Source organism: Spermophilus citellus (assembly GCF_964194105.1).
Source record: "Spermophilus citellus genome assembly, chromosome: 18".
NCBI classification, from domain to species: domain Eukaryota; kingdom Metazoa; phylum Chordata; class Mammalia; order Rodentia; family Sciuridae; genus Spermophilus; species Spermophilus citellus.
In genome coordinates, this window is record NC_138200.1 from 16,514,139 (window position 1) to 16,535,155 (window position 21,017).

The 21,017-nt window shown below is 35.5% G+C and overlaps 1 protein-coding gene across 2 annotated transcripts in view; it reads left to right on the top strand.

The window, feature by feature from the left end:
• Positions 1–21,017, top strand: part of ZNF527 (zinc finger protein 527) — a 32,127-nt gene that overhangs the window by 1,399 nt on the left and 9,711 nt on the right. The window contains exons 2-5 of one of the 2 annotated variants that reach the window (XM_081273263.1): positions 710–837; positions 2,739–2,809; positions 6,666–6,792; positions 7,402–7,497. In XM_081273263.1, coding sequence (XP_081129389.1) covers positions 2,777–2,809; positions 6,666–6,792; positions 7,402–7,497 — 256 coding nt within the window. In that variant the 5' untranslated portion in view covers positions 710–837; positions 2,739–2,776. Of the gene's footprint in view, positions 1–709; positions 838–2,738; positions 2,810–6,665; positions 6,793–7,401; positions 7,498–21,017 lie in introns of those variants that run through there. The other variant, XM_081273264.1, reaches the window with a different exon arrangement.

Consider the following 21,017-nt stretch of genomic DNA (forward strand, 5'->3'; position numbering starts at 1 on the left):
ATACATGACAGTAGGGTGTATTTTGACATACATACATGGAGTATAATTTATCCTAATTAGGAATAAGTTATTATTTATAAATTATTCTTATTCTAATTCTCATTCTTGTGGTTGTACATGATGTGGAGTATCACTGATCATGTATACGTCTATGAACATAGAAAAGTTATGTTGGATTCATTCTGGCTTCTTGACATTGAGGAAAGAAAGATTTGGAAAGATGGATTAACTTGCCCAAGTTCAAACTCCCAGTGAGAAAAGGCGTGAAAAGTCAACCTGGGCCTGGGAACTATGTAAAACCCCAGTCTTTCCATTGCCCTTCTTGCAAAGACTGATGGCCCACTTCAAACTTAGAAACATATTGCCCAAGGGATACTCAGTTTTCTGGATAAAAAGAAATCTAGAAACTTAAAAGAAATTTCTTTTATGTAGATGCTACTTAAGGCTTCTGCTTTCAGATGCCAAGCAGAATACATTGCTTCTCCTCTCAGCTTGCAGAGGCTTTTGTAGAATATTCCAAGCTCCCCAGAGCTGGCTAGTACAGCATAGCCCAGAATCTGGGGGTAGTGAATCCTAAATTTTAGGTCAAATGAGAAGTTTCCCATTTTCAAAAAGGAAAAAAAATGTTGGCTCTGAGAGGACAAGCAGGTTATTTTGAGTTACAGTTTGTTGTTGCTTTGGAATTATACTTTGGCAATTTTTTCCTCAGGCTGCTTTTCTGTGGAGTAATAGATAATATCTATTATCTCTGAAGATGCGTCTCTAAGGAACAAATGGCATTGGTTCCTCAGGTTTTTGTTGACCATATTCTATTCGGACATTGTGGATTCTTGAAAGGTCAGTTTTTGAATCTCACTTCAGTTGGATTCATGACTTTCAGTTGGTTGTTTTAACTTAAGTTCACTTATCAGTAAAATGGAAATAATAGTATCCACCTTTGCAGTCTTTTAAGTGTTGCATGCGATAATGGCATGGATAGCATGCATAATATTACTATGTATATTACAGGAAGCACAGCAATATTTATTTATTCACTTATCCAGTATTTTTGAGTACCTACAATGGTTCAGTGAACCAAACAAATCCTCTCTCTCTTGGATCTTACAATCTTGTGTGAAAAGGCAAACAATAAACAGAATATATGTGACATTTTCAATGGTGATAAATGCTAAGAAGAAAAATAAATCACGATAAGGAAAAAGAGTGACTGGAATAGTGTTCTCTTCAGATAGAATTTTCAGGGAACTTCCTCTGATGAAGTAACAGTTGGACACAGGAATAAAGAGAAAGAGAAAGCCTTGCTGATTTTGGGGAGAAGAGTGTTTCAGGAAAAAGGAAAAGCAAAGGTAACAGCTGTGAAGGAGGAGTGTCCATAGCATTGGAGTAACAATTAGGAAACCTGTGTACCTGAAGAGGGCTGAGCAAAAGGAGGATAAGAAATGAGGTCAGACGAGCAGCTAGGGGCCAAGTCAAAACCCACCTTGTTGGCCCTGGGATAGACTACAGATTTTGTTGAGTTGGGTTTTATGTCGTTTGGGGTTAAATTCAGCATTGGCCTTTTCCTCTGATCTTGGAAAGCATGATTCTTGTTCATATAAAAAGGATATGGGGATTGTGTAGTATTCCCCAACTTGCCAGGCCCTTGGCTGTTGATCTGCTCTTTGCTATGGTGAACATTGCATAACTCACGTGTTATGATTTTTCACATGGACTATAAAAGTTGGATTAATGTGGACACTTAAGGCATAAGAAATTGAAGAAATAGGGGCTGGGATTGTGGCTCAGTGATAGAGCGCTTGCCTAGTACGGGTGGGACCCGGGTTCGATCCTCAGCACCACATAAAAATAAAGGATTGTGTTGTGTCTATCTACACCTAAAAAATAAATATAAAAAAATTTAAAAAAGAAATTGAAGAAATAAACAAGGGTCTTCTTTCCATTACTCTTCAAAATGTATTTTTGACATATCAGTATAAGTCCTGCCCATCAGAAAAGCATTAATGAGGGACAGTTTCACAGAAATTTTTATCTCACTTCTTTGTCAGCCCTGTGTTTCTAATCCCAGCAAGGAACTTGGGCAATTGTTTTAAAAGTTGAAGAAGGCCAGGCATGGTGGTACATGCCTGTAATCCCACTGACTTGGGAGGCTGAGACAGGAGGATTGAAAGTTCAAAGCCAGTTTCAGCAGAAGTGAGGCACTAAGCAATTCAGTGAGACCCTGTCTCTAAATACACACAAAAAGTTGAAGAAATGTGACGTTGTTTGTTTGTTTTTTTAAAGATAAAATGGCTGATTGTAAAAATCAGGTTTATTTATTTTTATTTTTTTTTTAGTTGTTGATGGACCTTTATTTACTTATTTATATGCAGAGCTGAGAATTAAACCCAGTGCTTCACACATGCTAGGCAAGCAGTCTACCACCGAGCCAGAGCTCCAGCCCTAGATTTATTTATCGTGTAAACTTGGGTCCAATATGACATTTTTAGCAAGCTTATTAATAATCATTGGTAAGTTGGATAGTATAGAAAATGCTTTTTCCACAGGATAGTTAATTTAGGTCAGTCATGTTGGTGATGCTTGTTCATTAACCAAATGGTTATGCATTATTAATAAAATTACAAGAATAAAATCATTAAAAAGGATATGGGAACCATCAAGGGGCAATAATTTTATCTTTGTGGGTCTTATACTAGTAAAGTAGAACTGGGATATCATTTTTCTTAACTCTCCCTTTTTAGGACTTTGTTCTTAATCAAAAAAACAAACTGAAGAAGAAATGGCTGTTGGACTTTGTAAAATCATGTCCCAGGTAAGTTAATAGTTTCAGAAATTTCATCTCCTTTTTCAGAACTTTGGGGCCACAGGGAACAATTGCCCAGGGCACCTTCATCAGTGTTTTCTGCCATTTATTCACCTAATCCATCTACAAAACTTTTAATATCTTTTTTACGTGTGATGAATCTGAACTATACTCTTTAGACAGACTGTGATTTATTGAGTTGGGGTTGAGTGATCTATTAAACAGGGAGATCAAAGATAGCCAAACAAAGCAAAACTTCAGTGAAAGTAGAGAGTAAGTTTGTATAAATTAGGGAAGCAAGAGTAGCAAGGACTGGGCTGGGGCTGTGTAGCTCAGTGATAGAACATCTGCCTCACATGTGTGAGGCACTGGGTTTGATCCTCAGCATCACATAAAAAAATAAATATTACAAAAAAGAATAGCAAGAACCAAGTTATTTTGGTGGGAGCATGTTTGGTTTGATCCAACAATAGCACTGAGCCAGTGTCCTGGGGGTGGGAGGGAGTCAGCACTATGAGGTCACAGGTGTAGCTAGGGGCCAGATTCTGTAGGCAATTGAATGTCATTAGAACTTTGAGTTTTGTTCTAAATGTGAAGGAGAGCCTTTGGAGTGCTTGTGATATGATTTGATTTGATGTTTTAAAATAAATAGAAAGCATGGGAAATAGGGTAAAAGCAGGTGATAACAATCTGAACCCTGTGGGGAGCATTAGAGCTGGAGAAATTCTGTGTATGTATTGAAGATAGAAAATGGAATTTGATCCAGGATTGGTTGTGGAGTGTAAGAAGAAAAAAGAAGTCAAGGATGACTACAAAGATTTTTGGCTGGGTAGCTACACAAATAGTCATCCCATTTACTCAGAAATACATGATGGAGACTCTTGGATATATTGAGAGACCAAAAGGAATGCCGACTATATATCTGCAGTTCAGGACTAGAAATGTGAATTTAAAGCCATGGGACAAGATAAAATTATCTTGAAGTTAAGGTTCTGGCAAATGTTAATAGGAAAGAGATCCAAGGACCAAGTTTGGGACATTTTAACAAGTCAAGAAGAGGAGGAATCAGAAAGAGATGAAAACAACCGAGTGTTGTGGAATATGCCTGTAGCTCCAGCTACTTAGGAGGCTTAGGTGGGAGGACTACTTGATTCCAGAAGTTCAAGACCAGAGAGAGAGAGAGGGAGAACTGGGGAAGAGAGAAGGACTGATGAAGGACAACCAGAATGTGTGGGTCCTAGAAGCCAAGAATAGAAAATGTTTAAAGAGAGAATGATCAGCCAAGTTAAATTGTTCTGAGAGAGTGACATTGTTTGCTTGTTTTTTAAACAAGTGACTGATTCATTTGACAAGAACTACTTCATAGAGAAGTTGGGATAAAAGCATTATTACAATGGGTTCAAGAGATAATGAAAGGGAAGGAAAAATGGAGAAGATGAATCTGGACCTATGATAATGTAGCCAGTAGCCACATATGACTACTCCAAATTAAGATGTGCTGTAATTTTAAAATATATGTCATAATTTGAAAATTTAGTACAAAAAGAATATGGTCCTTTTAATAATTTTCTATATCAATTATATAATTTACATCTGGATATCTTTACATTGTATCTTAATAACATTCTAAATACATCGCTTAAATGAAAAGTATTATTAAGTTGACTTAATTTATTTCTGTTTACTTCTTAAAATATGATTACTGGAAAATCTAGAATTACATATGTGGCTTACATATTTCTTTTGGATATCCCTGGTCTAGACAACTCTTTGGAAAAGTTTTTATTATTATTATTATTATTATTTGTAGGTGCAGCCCCTAGAAGAGTTTTGTTATTAAGTTGAACAGCAGTAGAGTGCTTGCCTTGAACATGCGAGGCTCTGGGTTCGATCCTCAGCACCACATAAACATAAATAAATAAAATAAAGATGTTGGGTTCAACTACAACTAAAAAAAAAAATAAACTTTTTTTTTTAAAAAGAATAGAGTGAGATCATGGAAGGGAATTATTTTTATATTTCTTTGTAAAATGGAAGATATTGCACTAGATTGTATATTGATAGGAATGATCCAGTAAAGTGAGAAAAGTTGGTAATACAAGAAAAGAAAATGACAGTGTCTTTTTGTGGACAAGTGAAGGATCGGCTGTATATAGAACCTGGAATTTATCCATAATAAGAAAAAAGACAGTGTATACAGTGTAGATACAGATTGCCAAGTACATAGGGAGGCAGGAGGATCAAGTTCAAAGTGAGAACAAGGGAGAAGTTGGTGGCTTGAGAAAGAAACAGATGGTATGAAATAGTTATCAGGATAAAAGGAAAGTGAATATTTAGGAAAGTAGAGTAGAGTAGTCTTAAAATTTGAGGAATCTCTGTTCTGGAAATCAAAATGTTCATCAATCAGGATTCTAGCAAGAAACTCAAAAGGGGACAATTTATAAGGTATTATCAGGGTATAGAGAAACTAAAAAGGTGGCACTGTATCCTGGGACTCATTAAAGCAGAAAATTGGATGGAGAGACCTCCTGATAGGTACTGTGAGCTTTTAATGAAGAACAAAGATCACCCAGGACTCAACTCTAGATTTACAAAATCAGAAATTCAGGAGCGAGTCTAGTAATCTGGCTTTTAATAAGTCCTCCAATGATCCTGGAATAAATATATAACCCTGCTCACTTCCCTCACATCTCTTTCAAGCACCTGAACACAGATGAAAATAGCAGGGTCAAGGGAGCTTATTGGTACTGTCAATGTAGATCAGCCTCCCAGCCACAGAAGAAAGAGCAGCACATGGAAATTACACCACACTATCTAGTTATATAATTTTATTTCTCCAGATACATTTATCTCTATTTCCATATTTGAAATTTCATTATTTTTGGGAGAAATGAAAACACATTCTATAGACTGGAACCTCATAATTTTTAAGCATTGTGTATTCCTTCATACAGAAATAGAAAATTTCACCAGTTTTTTCACTGAGTGGGAAATAGTTTTTACAATGTGATAAGTTTTATAATGGACACTGGATATCCATCAGTTAAAACAGACTTCCCTTCAGTGACTACACTCTATTTTTGGACATGTAAGTTGTTTCCATATTTTTTTTTGTATAATCTTCTAAAGAAAAATCTGTCTAAATCTCTTTACTTAGTCTTCATTATTTCTTCAGGATATATTTCTGGAAATTTTCCTTATATAAAGAGTCTAAATTCAGATCATACTCTTTTGTTAAAGCACAATTCAAGGTCTTCCTTCACTACTCTGCTATGCCTAATATCCCATTTTGGGGAATATAAAGAAATCTTCCACATAATAAATTTTTTATAACTTAGTATGTACAAAGTACAACTTAGCCCTTGCTCATACACTTATACTTTTTCATGTTATAAGCTAATTTTCTTGTATTTGTATATATGTCTTTTTCACAGAAGTGTAGAAATTTCAAGTGGTGAATCTCTTTCAATATTTCTCTTCCTTCAAAATATTTTACAAACCTGAACATATAATACTTTTCTTTTCTTTTTTTTTTTTTGTACCAGGGATTAAACTCAAGGATGCTTAACTACTGAGCTACATCCCTAGTTCTTTATTTTTTATTTTGAGACATGGTCTCACTAAGTTGCTTAGAGCCTGTCTAAGTTGCTGATGCTGGTGTCCAACTTGTGGTCCTCCTGCCTCAGCCTCCTGAGCTGCTGGGATCAGAGACGTGTACCACTGCACCTGGCACATGTAATTGTTTTCTAATAAAATGATTTTCCTGGATTATTTAGAGCTTTAAACTCTGGATGAATTTATCTTTTTTACTGGGACCATATGGGAATCTAAGCACTTGGTGAATAAGAATTTATTTTTATTTCAGGGGTTGGTGACTTTCAAAGATGTGGCTCTAGACTTTTCCCAAGAGGAATGGGAATGGTTGGACTCATCTCAGAAGGATTTATACAGAGAAGTCATGTTTGAAAACTACAGGAACTTGGTATGGCTTGGTAAGGATGTTTCTCCCCGATAAATCCAAAATTTCTTTCTGAGATGTTTTTATTTCCTCAATCAGTAATATCTAGGACATTTTGAAGGTACTTGAATTTCTACCTTCTGTTTCCAGGAAGTGATTGGAAGTAGTTTTTTAGAGTTGGAAATGAGTAGTTCCCTTTGCTATAGAATGGTGGTTTGAAACAGCAACATCAGCATGCCCTGGGAATTTGTTAAATACAAATTATAGGACCCCACTCTAGATCTACAAAATCAGAAATTCAGGGACTGTGTCTAGTAATCTGGCTTTTAATCTGACTTATTAAAAGCCTGTCAAAGTTCCAGAGCCAATGTTGTTTCTGATTCAGTAGGTCTGAGTTGGGGCCTGAGAATTTGCATTTCAAATTAGTGCCGAGGTGATGGCTACTTCCGTTGTAGAGCTTTGAGAGCCACTGCTATGGAATAAGCTTCACCTTCCTCATCCTACGTACAAGCACCATTCCAGTTTTTGACCCTTAAAGGTCATTTCTTGCCTGATGATCAAGAAATTGGGTCTGGGACCTGGAACAACTGCAGCATGTTGATTTGTCTGTCTCTGGCTTTCATTTTTCTTACCCTATAAATAGGCCTCTCCATTTCTAAGCCCAACATGATCTCCTTATTGGAGCAAGGAAAGGAACCTTGGATGGTGGAAAGAAAGATGTCACATGATCAGTGTGCAGGTGAGTGACAGATAACTGGTCAGGGAAGGCCATTGTAAGGTACCCACACAAGTGGTCCTGAGGAGGCTTCCCTGAACTTCAGGTGGCAAGGAAACCTCTTTAGCATGTGCTCCCCTAGAAACCTCAACTTGACCTTGGGGTTTTTCCTTCCAATTTTATCACATTTTATTTTCTAGTCTTTTACCGGTACCCTAAATCTTAATCCTTTCCATTTCTTTTTCTCTATTGTGGTCAGAATTGCATACTTTTCTAGATTTGCTTTTTTTGACCTTTTACTTTTGTCAAAAATGTTATTAAAGATATACATGCATGCTCTTTAGAAAAAAACCCAGTAGTTTGACAAAGCTAGTTTTCTTAAAAAAAAAAAAACGAATTCATTTACTCTGCTCTCCAGTTGCCGTCTCTGTAGAGGGATCTACTTTCTTTTATAACTTTTTGGTGTTTCCTTCATGCCTCTAAAAATATGTTTAATATTGCTATTTCCTGATTTTTTTTCAGATTTAATCCTTATCCAATACCTTTTGACTGAGAAAATAAAGATTTAGCACTTTCTTATTCTGAACCCAACATATGTATAGATATTAATATCAACCCTCCTATCTTATAGATATCATAATTTTGATTGAATCATTATTCAGTGTTTACATTGTTATGGGTATTTATTTATTTAATGCTAGTCATAGTCAAATTGTGCACATATTAATATTGCTTTTTCTTAAAAACTTTTTGTCTTCCCCAGAGTTAATAATGATCTGGAGATTTTGTTTTATCTTCTGTTTAATTATATATAAAGTTATATATATATATATATATATATAAATAAAATTCAATTCCCAATTCCCCTCAATTATCTAAAACTCTCAAGATACTCAGACACATTAGGTAACCTGTCAGTTTCATCTTGGAAAAATCTCTCCTGGAGTCTTAAGAGATGCTTCACTCTAGACGAATGGTCCATTACATCTACTTGTACTCAATTTGGATTTATCTGATATTTTCTTATGATTAGGTTGAGTATGCATATTTTGAAAGAATACCACAGAAATAATATTGTGTCCCTCAGTACATCATATCAAAGAATTTACAATGTTGATGTGCCTTGATATCTATGATACTAACTTTGCTTGCCTAGTGAGGGTGGTGTCTACTTGCTTTTTCCATTATAAAGTTCTTATTTTTCTATTAATAATTAATAACTATCTTGTAGGAAATACTTTGAAACTATTCAACTTCTCATAAAACTTTTGCTTACTAATTTTAGCACCACAGGAATATGTATATTTGTATATATCTGTCTATACACATAGAAAAAATAGGATCATTCTGTGTGGAAGAACTGTTTCTTCTCCCTCGTTTTCTTATGCATTCAATTATATTTGTAGATTTATGGATTTTTTCTATGAAATAAAGACTTCATAGAATTTAAAGAGATTCATTTTTATATTGCTAGATTTATGGATTTTTTCCTATGGAGTTAAATCCAATGAATCATTATTTTGTTGCTCAGTTTGTTCCAGTTTTGGCCATCAGAATCTCCATGTTGGTTCCTTTGAGCTTTTCACATTTCCCTCCATTTTTTGAGCACTTCCTTCCTTCTGGCACTGCAGAGTATCCCAGGTTCATTTTGTTTTCCTTGCCCCAGCCTTGAATCTGTCACTTCTCCAAGAAACCTGGTTCTTTTTGTTGGGAAATGGTGTTTAGAAACCAAAATCTGGATTCTAGATGTGCTCATTGCTGTCAGGCCATCACAGCAGATAGAGATAGGAAATAAGTGCATGTATATACCCAAACTTCTAATTTTTTTTGCCTCTGTCTCTTTATATATTAAAACTCTTCATTTATATTAGTAATTAGATTCTAGTGTAACTCCAAGCTGGGGTAATTGTAGCCTTCCTCTTTTCCTTATTTGTAATTTCCTTTTCTGACAATGATAAACAATATATTTACTTACTTGCTCAATTTTAGTATACATGTGAAATATATATACTAATTTTTCTAGTTTATTCATCTGAGATATAAATTTACTCATTTGATTAAAACATTTTAGTATATACATAAAATATATACCCTAAATTTTCTAACTTATTCATCTGTAAAATACAAATTTCCTAACTACATTCAAACTACGGATGTATGTGTAGTTTCTTGTATCTTATTTGCAACACATTTTGGGGGAGTTAGGTTATTTGTCTTTATTTATTTGTAGAACTTTTTAAAATATATTGAGTATTATTCATTTTTCTATAGAAAATGTGTTTGTTTTCTTTTCCCAGAATGTCTCTTGCCTTTTCCCAGAATGTGTCGTGCCTTTTAACTTGTGATTTCTTTTCCAAAATAGAAGTTTTTAATGTTAATGTCAGATCTGTCTTTTTCTTTATAGTTCATCCTTTGTAGCCTCATTTACTAAATCTTCCCCTAGTAACTAGGGTCATAAAAATATTCTCCTGTTTGGTTTTTTGCAGTACCAGAGATTGAACCCAGGGGTGCCCTACCACTGAGCTACACTCCTAGCCTTTTTTATTTTTTATTTTAAGATAGGGCTTTGCTAAGTTGCTGTGGCTGGCCTTGAATTTGTGATTCTCCTATCTTAGCCTCCCAAGTCACTGGGATTACAGGCCTGTGCCATCGTACCCAGATCAGCCCTTTATTCTTTTTTTTTATTAAGAGAGAGAGAGAGACAGATAGAGAGAGACAGAGAGAGGGAGAGAGAGAGAGAGAGAGAGAGAATTTTAATATTTATTTATTTATTTTAGTTCTCGGTGGACTCAACATCTTGTTTGTATGTGGTGCTGAGGATCGAACCCGGGCCACACGCATGCCAGGCAAGCGCGCTACCGCTTGAGTCACATCCCCAGCCCCACCTTTATTCTTATTTTTTATTTTGAGACTGTCTTACTAATTTGTCTGGGCTGGCCTCAAGCTTGTGATGCATCTATCTCAGCTTCCCAAGTAGTAGGGATTACTGGCAGACACCACTGTACCCCACCCTCTTGTATTATTTTTAATAGTTTTAAGGTTTTTGTTTTCACTCTTAGGCCTATAATCTCTGTGGACTTTAATTTTTAAATATGATATGTGAATTTATTGACTAATGGATTTCTTCACTGATGATGATAATGCTGCCTTCATCTGCATGCCAAGTTCTTATATTTGTGTGATTCTTACATCTGCCCTCTTCTTTTCATTCCACTGTTTATTTCTAAACCAGTGCTACACTGTTTTCCTTACTATATAGCTTAATATCCCTTTAGTGTTCTAAGTGGTTATCACTGGCAAGTAGAGCAAATATTAATTTGCATGTATTTATCTCTATCTAGCAAGCTTGTTGTACTGTTTTATTCACTTTTCTGAATTTCTTAGAGTATGCTTCTTGCTTTAACAAAGTCTTAGTGAATAAAAATGTAAATATTTTTTTGGGGGGGACATGTTATAATCCAGTATGCCATTATCTGGGGCCTCTGCTGCATGCTGTCATTCAGATCCCTTTCCTCTGTTGGGATCATCATGTCCTTGGAATCTTATACTAAAGCCAGCAAGGCAGAGAGGGAGGAAGAGAAAGAAAAAGGGCATGGGGCAGGGCCGGGGGCAGAAGGGAGATTAGGCATACATACACACAAAAAGAGAAACAAGATAAAAATGAATGGATGTTGGGGGATCTCTCAGGACATTTTCAATGGGCCAACTTGGAATTGACATTTGTGATGTCTATCTCTTCTGATTTGCCAAAACTTAGTCATATGGCTACAAGAGAAGGTTGGCTGATGCAATTTTTGTGTACCTAGGAGGAAAAGGAAAAATATTTGCTGCATATGTTTTCCTTTCTAGTATTTTTATCTTCCTTTACCTTTTCTTCTTTTTAATTTGACTATATCAGTTTCCTTATCTGTGTCTTACAGGTGCAGTTTTTATTCTTTCTGACATTAAGGAATTGTTTCCGTCTTAAATGTGTACACACATACACATACACATACACATATATGTAAACATTTAAATAGCAAGGCATTTTCTATTTTTATATATTTCCAGCATCTTTGAAGTGATTAATTTTTCTCTAATGTTTTTTTCTTCTATAAAAACTTAAAGAGCCAGGTGCAGTGGTGCACACCTGTAATTCCAGCTACTTTGGAGGCTCAGGCAAGAGGACCAAAGTTCAAGACCAGCTTTGGCAACTTAGGGAAACCTAAGAAACATAATGAGACCCTATTTCAGAACTAAATAATAAATAGGGATGGGGATATAACTCAATGAAAAAGCACCCCAATTTTTTAATCCTTAGTACCAAATAAATAGAAAAAGACTTATAGAAGAGAAATTCTGTAATAATTTATCACGATGTTTTTTCCTTGCCAAACTGTTCTTGCCTTTCTGAATTGCATATTTGATCATGTGGATTATTAAATTTAATAAAAAGATTCAATTTTTAATATGTAAGAATTTTGGTGATTGATCTGGTATCAGAACAGTGAAATAAACTAGTGGAACAGTATAGAAAATATAGAGCATAAGAACAATGAGTAGATCAGTGAAACACTCAGGTTTATATGAGAATTTATAGTAAGAAAGGGTAGCTTTTCAAATCAATGAGGCAAAGAGTTTCTTAAAAGTTATAAATAATATTTGTATAATACTAGATTTTAGAAAGTTGTTCCTAGAATGACATCAAAGCCAGCATCTATAATGGAAAAAATGAGAGCTTTAAGTTTACATAATTAAATTTTTTTATCAAAGCACTGTAAATGAAGGGGACATAAAACAATAAAAAGTGGTGAAAAGGGAAAATATTTACATAGGCTTAATGCCCTAAATATATAAGTAACTTCTACAAATCACCTAGAAGATATATAGTTCAATTAAAATGTATGCAAAAATACATCATAATATATATAAAAGATATATAAATTTGTATAAAAAGATACTCAATTTTATAATCAAAATTATAAGAACAGAGAGGTACTCTTTACTTATGTAGGCAATGATTTTAAGATGATGTTAGCCAGTGTGGGTGGGTTTTGAGATGTGCTCTTTCTATACTGTTGATAAATTTTTTAGAAGGCAGTTTGATTAAGAGAATATTAATATTTTCAATATGTACAGTTTAATTTAATGCTTCTACTTTTAGAAATGGATCTTGGAGAAATGCAAAATTATACAAAATCACATTATTAGAAGTTGCTTATTTGATTTCCTTTTTTCCCTATTATTTTTATTGGGGCATTATAGTTATATGTAATTTTTGGGATTTGTTGTTACATATTTGTACATGCACACAAATATTACAATATAATTTATTGAAGATCATTCCCCAGTATTTGACTTCTTTTTCATTTTAGGAATAATTTATTTTTAGTTGCTTATGGACTTTTATTTATTTATATGTGGTGCTGAGAATCAAACCCAATGCCTCACACATGCTAGGCAAGCACTCTACCACTGAGCTACAGCCCATGCCCCCAGTATTTGATTTCTAAATGGTTAATTTTTTTCAAGTGTTGACTGCAAGGAGTAATAAAAACACATATTTAAAAATACATGTTTCACATTAAGATACATATATATATATATATATATATGAGGTATATGTATCTTCATGTTTATGTTAAGCATGTAATTATAAACACCAAGTACAACTGAACTAAATATTATATGTTTAACTTTAAAACATAAATGAATATTCACTAGCTTTTTTAAAAAAGTTTTTTTGTAGTTGTGTCTGGACAGAATGCCTTTGTTTATTTTTATATGGTGCTGAAGATCAAAACCAGTGCCTCACACATGCTAGGCAAGAACTCTGCCACTGAGCCACAGTACCATCCCCTCACTAGCTTTTATTTTTGTTTTTGTTTTGGATTTTTGGTGCTGGGGATTGAACCTATGGCCTTATACATTCTAAGCATCTGCTCTACCACTGAGCTACAACTCAAGCTCCTTCATTAGCCTTTTGGTATAGTGCCAGTGCTTTTTATTTGAATATGGTCTGTTGATTGGAATTCAGCTTTCATTTTTCTTATATAAACTACACTCATCATGTATGATTTCCATTGCAAAACACAAACCGATGTGGGTACAGAATTTTTGTAGAGTTTGTTTTTATCAGGCATTTACAATTTGATTTTTTACCTAATTCAAAAACAAGTTTTAAGCAACTTGCTTCTGCTCTATTTTTCTAAAGCTTTTAACGGTTTTCATTAAAACAATTTTCTTTTAGCACTCAATTAATTAAATATTTAAGCACATAATTATAAACACTAAATACAACTGAATTAAATAAATTGAGGGCAGAACTGATTCTTGGCTTGTAAGTAACTGAGCTTGGGGGATACAAGTGCAAAAATCTATTATTAGTTGTTTTATTACCTGAAGTATGGCTCAATCAGCCTTTGAACGAGATAGTTTTATTGATGCTGACACTGAGAGATATCTATAGTGTTTTATGGGAGGAAAAAGCAGGTTGTAAATAGTATGTATGTAAAAATTGTATATATTTGTCTGTACAGGGAAAGAGAATTCTAGGAGGATATTAAATGTTGACATCAGCTAACAATGGTCGTGGTTTTGGAGGATATTTTGAAAGAATCTTCTTTGTATATTTTTAAAATTTTGTGAGTATTTTCATTTGTTTAAAAAGAAAAATATTAAGGAGCAGCTCTAATGCTGATTCTTAGTTGTAGTGCCCAGACAGATCCAGAATGACAGGGAAATCCTTCCATGTATCATTCTCCCTGTGAGATTCCCTTCAACCAAATGCCATTCACAGGTTCAGGCTCTGTGTTAGTTACTCTATTCTCTGTGTCACATGAGTATTTATGCTTCAAGTGAGTTTCTCTTGACATTTTCCACAATGTTGGTGACTTTTGCAAGTCACCTTGTGTGAACGTCTAGTGCGTTCAGGTCCCTGGGTAAGGGTCGCGAAATAACCAGGACACAGGGGATGTAGAGCAAAGGCAGCAGTTGCGACTGCATGCTGAGATTTATTTGCAAGTTTCTTTTATATTTTTCTTCTAACAAAGCAAGCAATTCTTTTACATAACACTTTACCCACATTGCCCAAATATCATGCCTCAGCGGGTACACAGAGCTAAATTCAGATCGTTCCTGTTTATTTGATAAGTACCCTCCCAAAGTTCTTTGTAGACATAATCTAATCCTCTGAGGATGCATTTGTTTCTTTAGAATGTACTGTTCCCAGGGCAAGTATGCAGGAAGCTTCTTCCTCCTGGCCGAACCATGCAGAACTTGTGACTTGCGATAAGGGGAAGAGAACTTTTTCTCCTCCTAACTGAGGTTTGCCTCAGCTGACCTAAATCACAACCACAGCTCTTGCAAAATGTCAGGCCTGAGGGAGCTAAACTCTGTACACTCAAACCCCGACGATTCCTTCTTTTTTCTTTTGTTTTTCTAAAACAGTTTTCCACAAAGTTAATATAGAGTTTTGAGATGGTCTTATGCACATGCAATATATAATTACAAACAGGATAATAACTAAGCATAACACTATTCCCACTCCTCCAGCCGTATGGGTAAGACTTTGAGCAATTCCTTTGGGATCTAATCCTTCTAACTGTTTTAAAAACATTTCAGCTATTTGTGCAGCATCATCATGTTGAAACTCTTTTCCAAAAATCTCAAATATATCCTTTTGTAAAGAATCAAACATTAATTGAGCTGTTTCATTACCATCGGGATAATTTTGTATGATACTCCATTCATGTAAACTTTGATGATATTGTATATTAGTTATACAGAAAGAAGTTGAATTTCAGTCACATTTTAATCTAATTTCTTGTTCTAATGTGAGTATCTTTTTTCCTAACCAATTAACTGTCTGTTTTAAAATATCCATTTGAGTTTGAAGTCTAGAATCAATTTGAGCTTGGGATAGCCATAACTCATGCGAATCTTTATGCCATTCCTCAACAAAATGTTTTGTTTGTAAAGAAGTATGTAAAGCTATCCCTGAAACTGTAGCAACTGTAGCCACTGCAATAAGACTTAGAATTACAGCAACAACAATTCCCACAAACCGTTTAGTACGTTTTAACAATCGTCTAAAGAATTCCAGAACCAAAGTATTTACAGGATCTTGGGACCATGGTCTTTGTAAGTTCACAGGAAGCCAAATGTGAGAGTGCTGTTGTAACAGCACAATGGAATAACCAGAAGGAATGGAAACAGATGTATTAATACAGGTATACAACTTACAATTGAAGCATAAAATTTCCTCATCAAAAGTAACATTTCCAATTAAGAACAGGTATGGCATGGGCGCACATGTGGTTATATTATATTCGTTAAATACAGTAAAATTATAAGAAGCAGCAGATTGACTAGTCCCAGAGAAAGAGCCATTAGACAAAGTTACAGGTTTAGTTGCAGCAGCAATTTTCCATAGATGTGTTTGTAAATGATGAGGGTACTGCACGGAAGCCAAGCGTGGGTCAGCAATTCTGCCATCACCCCAGGCCATCAATTTGCCGTTCCGAATGGTTTCATTCCATTTCTCTTTCGGCGGGATTCTGTATGTAGAAGATAAATCACAAGCAGTAATATTTCATTCTGAACAATTTTTTAAGAACATCCCATAAGGACCCCACATGATAATATCCTGAAATATCTTCCCAAATTTACCTAAATATTCCTGCCATATGAAGGGGGAGTATCTCAAGTCCTGATAAGTAAAATCGGGGCACTTGGGGAACATAGGGTATTTTTGTTCAGTTATATTATCCCAGGTCATATTAACGGACCATGCAGACAACCGTTGTAAACGGGTTCGAAAACTATTACTCCAATTTCCAACTAATATCCAATGTTGCCAATCTAATTGTAAGCAAGGAGGAACGCCCAAGCATATAGGTTTACTGTTATTATTCTTATAAGTGAAATTAAATGATGTTCCATCATTAATATTCATATATGTTAAATTGTTCCAAGGGGGAGATAAAAGAGCAGAAGTTTATAAGGTAATATCCATGTCTCCCCAAGTAACAGGTTCCAGCAAAGGTGGATTGGGAATATAGGCCCAATAGTGAGTATTATTATTTTGTACCTCAGAAGCGGAAGACACTGTCAATAATGCACACATGGCCAGAAATAAATTTTCTGGGGTGTAACTCTTCCCTGTTCGTTGCAGCACCTTTTGCCCTTCCCCACTCAGCTTTTTAATTTGACCCCACGAAGGTAAGGGAGAAAAATTAGGACGTCGACGACGTCGGGCCCCAAGATAAAGACGCGCCATTGCTGCCACCGGAACATCAAGCTCAGGATCTTGATTCCTCGGCTGGGGTAGTGGATAGGGTGCCCCCGTTGGTGCCGTTCTGATTGTGACAGGTCTGGATCCACCGCCCTGGGAGCCACTGCCGGTGTCCATTTTCTGTTGAAACATAAGCATAGCCCTTTCCTCTATAAAGTAAAATCCCTGGCTGCCATTCAGCATCTCCTGCAGTTTTTATCTAGATTGGTTCGTGAAGTGTTTCTAAGGTTTTTTGCTCAAAATGTCGTTCTGCTCTTGTCAATATTTCTCCTTGTGGAAGATTAAGGAAATTTAAAATAAATAAAGCTTGATGTAACAATGCTTTAGGTTGATTTCGTAAATGTCTAAACAAGTGCATATTTAAATCTGTTGTTTTCCTCCTTTTTAATTTTTTAATTTGTGTTTTAAGCGTAGCATGTACACGTTCTACTAAAGCTTGTCCTTGTGGATTATATTCTATTCCGGTTAGATGAACAGTATCATATAATTTGCAAAAATCTTTAAAATTTTTACTAGTATAAGCTGGACCATTATCAGTTTTAATCATTGCAGGAATTCTCATAATAGCAAATGTTTCCACTAAGTGTTGAATAACATGACGGGTGGTTTCTCCAATTTGAGCGGTAGCCCACAAAAATTTAGAGTATGTGTCAATAGTAACATGAACACAAGAATAACGTCCAAACAAGGGAACATGTGTAACATCCATTTGCCATAATTCATTAGGTTGAATCCCTCTAGGATTTACTCTGGAAGGTACAATCCTAAGATGTAAAGGTCGACAAACTGGGCAATTTTTAATAATTTGTTTTGCTTGTTTATATGGAATTTTATATTTAATGTGTAAATGTCTGGCATTAGAATGAAACAGATTATGTTCTTCTTGAGGAGTTTTGAACATCACTAATTTGTCTACCTGAGCGTTACCATATGTCAAAAATCCTGGTAATTTAGAGTGTGATCTAATATGATCTATAAATATGCGAGTATTACGAGCTTGTAAAAGTTTTTGTAAGGTAAGAAAAAGATTCTGTAGAGCAGGTTTATTAGAATAGGCTACTGCAGTAAATATATTTCTAACTACTCCCATCGTGTATGCAGAGTCAGTAAGAATGTTAATGTCTTGATTATCAAAATCATTTAAAACTTGAATGACTGCAAATAATTCATTTTGTTGGACAGATTGATAGTTTGTTATTTGAACCCAATATTGATTCTCTGTCCAATAAGCACTTTTAGTTTTTGATCCATCAGTAAACACAGTAACAACATTGTCTAAAGGATATTTACTAATAATATTATTAATTACAAATTGTTGATGTTTTAGCATGTCCCATAATTTGTCCTTGGGGAAATGATAGGAAATACCTCTGGTGTATTCAGCCAACGTTATTTGTAACATTTCAGTCATTTGTACCAAGTAAGTCTTTAGGTAATGGGGTAATTATATGAGAAATGTCATTGCCCGTCAGGGTTATACTTCTCTGTCTTCCTTGTTCAATTAATAATCCGATCTGGTCAGCATATGGCATAATATTTTTGGAGAATCTATGTTTTGTATAAATCCACTCTAACGGAAGCTCATGCTGTCCCAGAATTGCAGTAGGATATTGAAATGTATTTAAGATATAAAGAGAAATAGGGGCTTGTAAATCTATTTTCTGAAGGAATGCATTTTTAATGCGCTGTTCTACAAAGGTCAACTCATCAGAGGCTTCTTTAGTAATTATACGAGAGCTATTAAGTGCAGGATCTCCCTGTAACAATGAAAACAGATGACTTAACTGATAAGTAGGTATCCCCTGTATCTTTAATCGGTAAAATGGCTCGTTTACAATCTTCATTAGCATTTTCATAAGCCAGCAAGCGTAGTAATTGTTGCCTGGCAGCCTGTCCTACTATGGTTCGTTCAATTGTCAATTTTAATCTAGATAAAAATTTTACATAAGGTTCATTGGGTTTTTGTGAAACTTTTGTCCATGAGCCATAATGTTCGCCAGTAGGTCTAATTTTGTCCCAAGCTTCTAAAGCTATTTCCTTTAATTGCTCATGAATCTCAGGAGGAATATTGATTTGATGTTGAATGTCATCATACATACCAGTGCCAGATAACATAGGGTATCCTATTGCACGAATAACAGGGTTTTGACTGTTACCATTTTCTCTAGCCTTAGTGGCACATCCTTCTAAAAACCACATGTGCCATTGAAGATATTCAGGTTCCTGTAGAAGAGCACGGCCCACAATCTTTCAATCCTCAGGAGCAAAATTATTGTAATGAGTAGCAAAAGCATTAAGCAATTCTTTTACATAATGGGATTGAGGTCCGTACATTGTCACTGCCTTTTTTAATCTACCAATATGATCAATATCAATCCCCTCATATCGAGGTGGCTGTGCCATTCCATTTGCTGGATCAGGACTGATTATAGGAAAAGCAAAGAAGGGAGTTTCGTCCTCATCGTCAGAAGGTTCTGAGTCCATTTCCTGGACAGCCTTTAAAGAAGCTGCCAAAAAAGGGTTGGTGGCAGAGGGGCAGAGGGCCTGGTTCCCGATAAAGGCTTAGGGTCCATTTTAGCTTCTAATTTATTAAGACATCCCAGAACTTCCTCCATAACAAGTTTGAATTGTTCCGAAAAGGAGTGATCATCGATCGCCGTTTTTACTTTCGTTTTCTTTTCCGTATCATTACTAGTTAAATCAGCAGAATTTTGTGAAGAATTATGAGTCAATTGTTGCGTATCTTTTACTACCTCTTCTTTTTCACTAATATCCAGAGGGAGATCTAAAATAGAGGGAGCTAGCTCCTTTTGTAAATTGCCAATCAACCTTTCTTCCTCCATAGCTTTAAACATTGTATATAAAATAGACCAGATAGACCAAAACCGAATCGGAATTTTTTCGCCTTGCCTCATGGCCTTTTGAACATTATGACGGACCCGTTTCCAATTATCCACATCCATAGATCCTTCCTCCGGGAACCAGGGATTCCATTCCCTGACCACCTTAAGACACATCTCTATATCAGAATGAGAAATGTTAATACCATAGACGGCAAGTGAATGCCTAAGAATACGTAAAAAAGGAGAAGATGAAGATTGTCCCATCACCCTGTAATATAAAGAAAAAGAACTTACCCTTCCTGTCAATCCAGCAGGGTCCCTGTTCGGGCGCCAATTGTGAACGTCTAGTGCGTTCGGGTCCCTGGGTAAGGGGCGCGAAATAACCAGGACACAGGGGATGCAGAGCAAAGGCAGCAGTTGCGACTGCATGCTGAGATTTATTTGCAAGTTTCTTTTATATTCTTCTTCTAACAAAGCAAGCAATTCTTTTACATAACACTTTACCCACATTGCCCAAATATCATGCCTCAGCGGGTACACAGAGCTAAATTCAGATCGTTCCTGTTTATTTGATAAGTACCCTCCCAAAGTTCTTTGTAGACATAATCTAATCCTCTGAGGATGCATTTGTTTCTTTAGAATGTACTGTTCCCAGGGCAAGTATGCAGGAAGCTTCTTCCTCCTGGCCGAACCATGCAGAGCTTGTGACTTGCGATAAGGGGAAGAGAACTTTTTCTCCTGAGGTTTGCCTCAGCTGACCTAAATCACAACCACAGCTCTTGCAAAATGTCAGGCCTGAGGGAGCTAAACTCTGTACACTCAAACCCCAACAACCTTGGTTTCACCCTTTCACAACATGATGGGAGGAAAGTATAAAATGCAATGTCTTGGGCCATATTATTCGTTCTAGAAACCTCTTTTTTCTTCAGAATTTTCTTTTATATTATTGATCATTTTGACCATGTGTTCTTTAATTTTCTAAGTTCAGAAATAAAATCCTTGCAGAATTCTGATTGATATTTACCTGGCTTAATTAACATGAGGTAAAAGTATGCACACATTACTTTTTTTCTTTTGGTGCAGTTATATCGCACATTTGTTTGTTTAAATCTTCTTTCACATACATATAACATTTTATAGAACCTTTTTAGTGTTCCTGCAAATCATACACTCTTCTCTCTTGTAATTACTTATATGTCATTTCTAATCTTTCCTTACTGCCTTTACTTCAAGTTCGTTCCCACTGTCTTGCCACTTGCAGAGTAGCTTCTGCCCCTCTATAGAGTTTGACTAAATCCAGGTACTTTGCTTCATTTTTATACTCCTCAGCTTACTGAGATGCATAAGGTAGTTCTGACCATTATCTTTTTTCTCTTTTCAAAACTCTTTTCTGATTTTTTTGTGCCTTTAACTGACTCCTGTCCCTA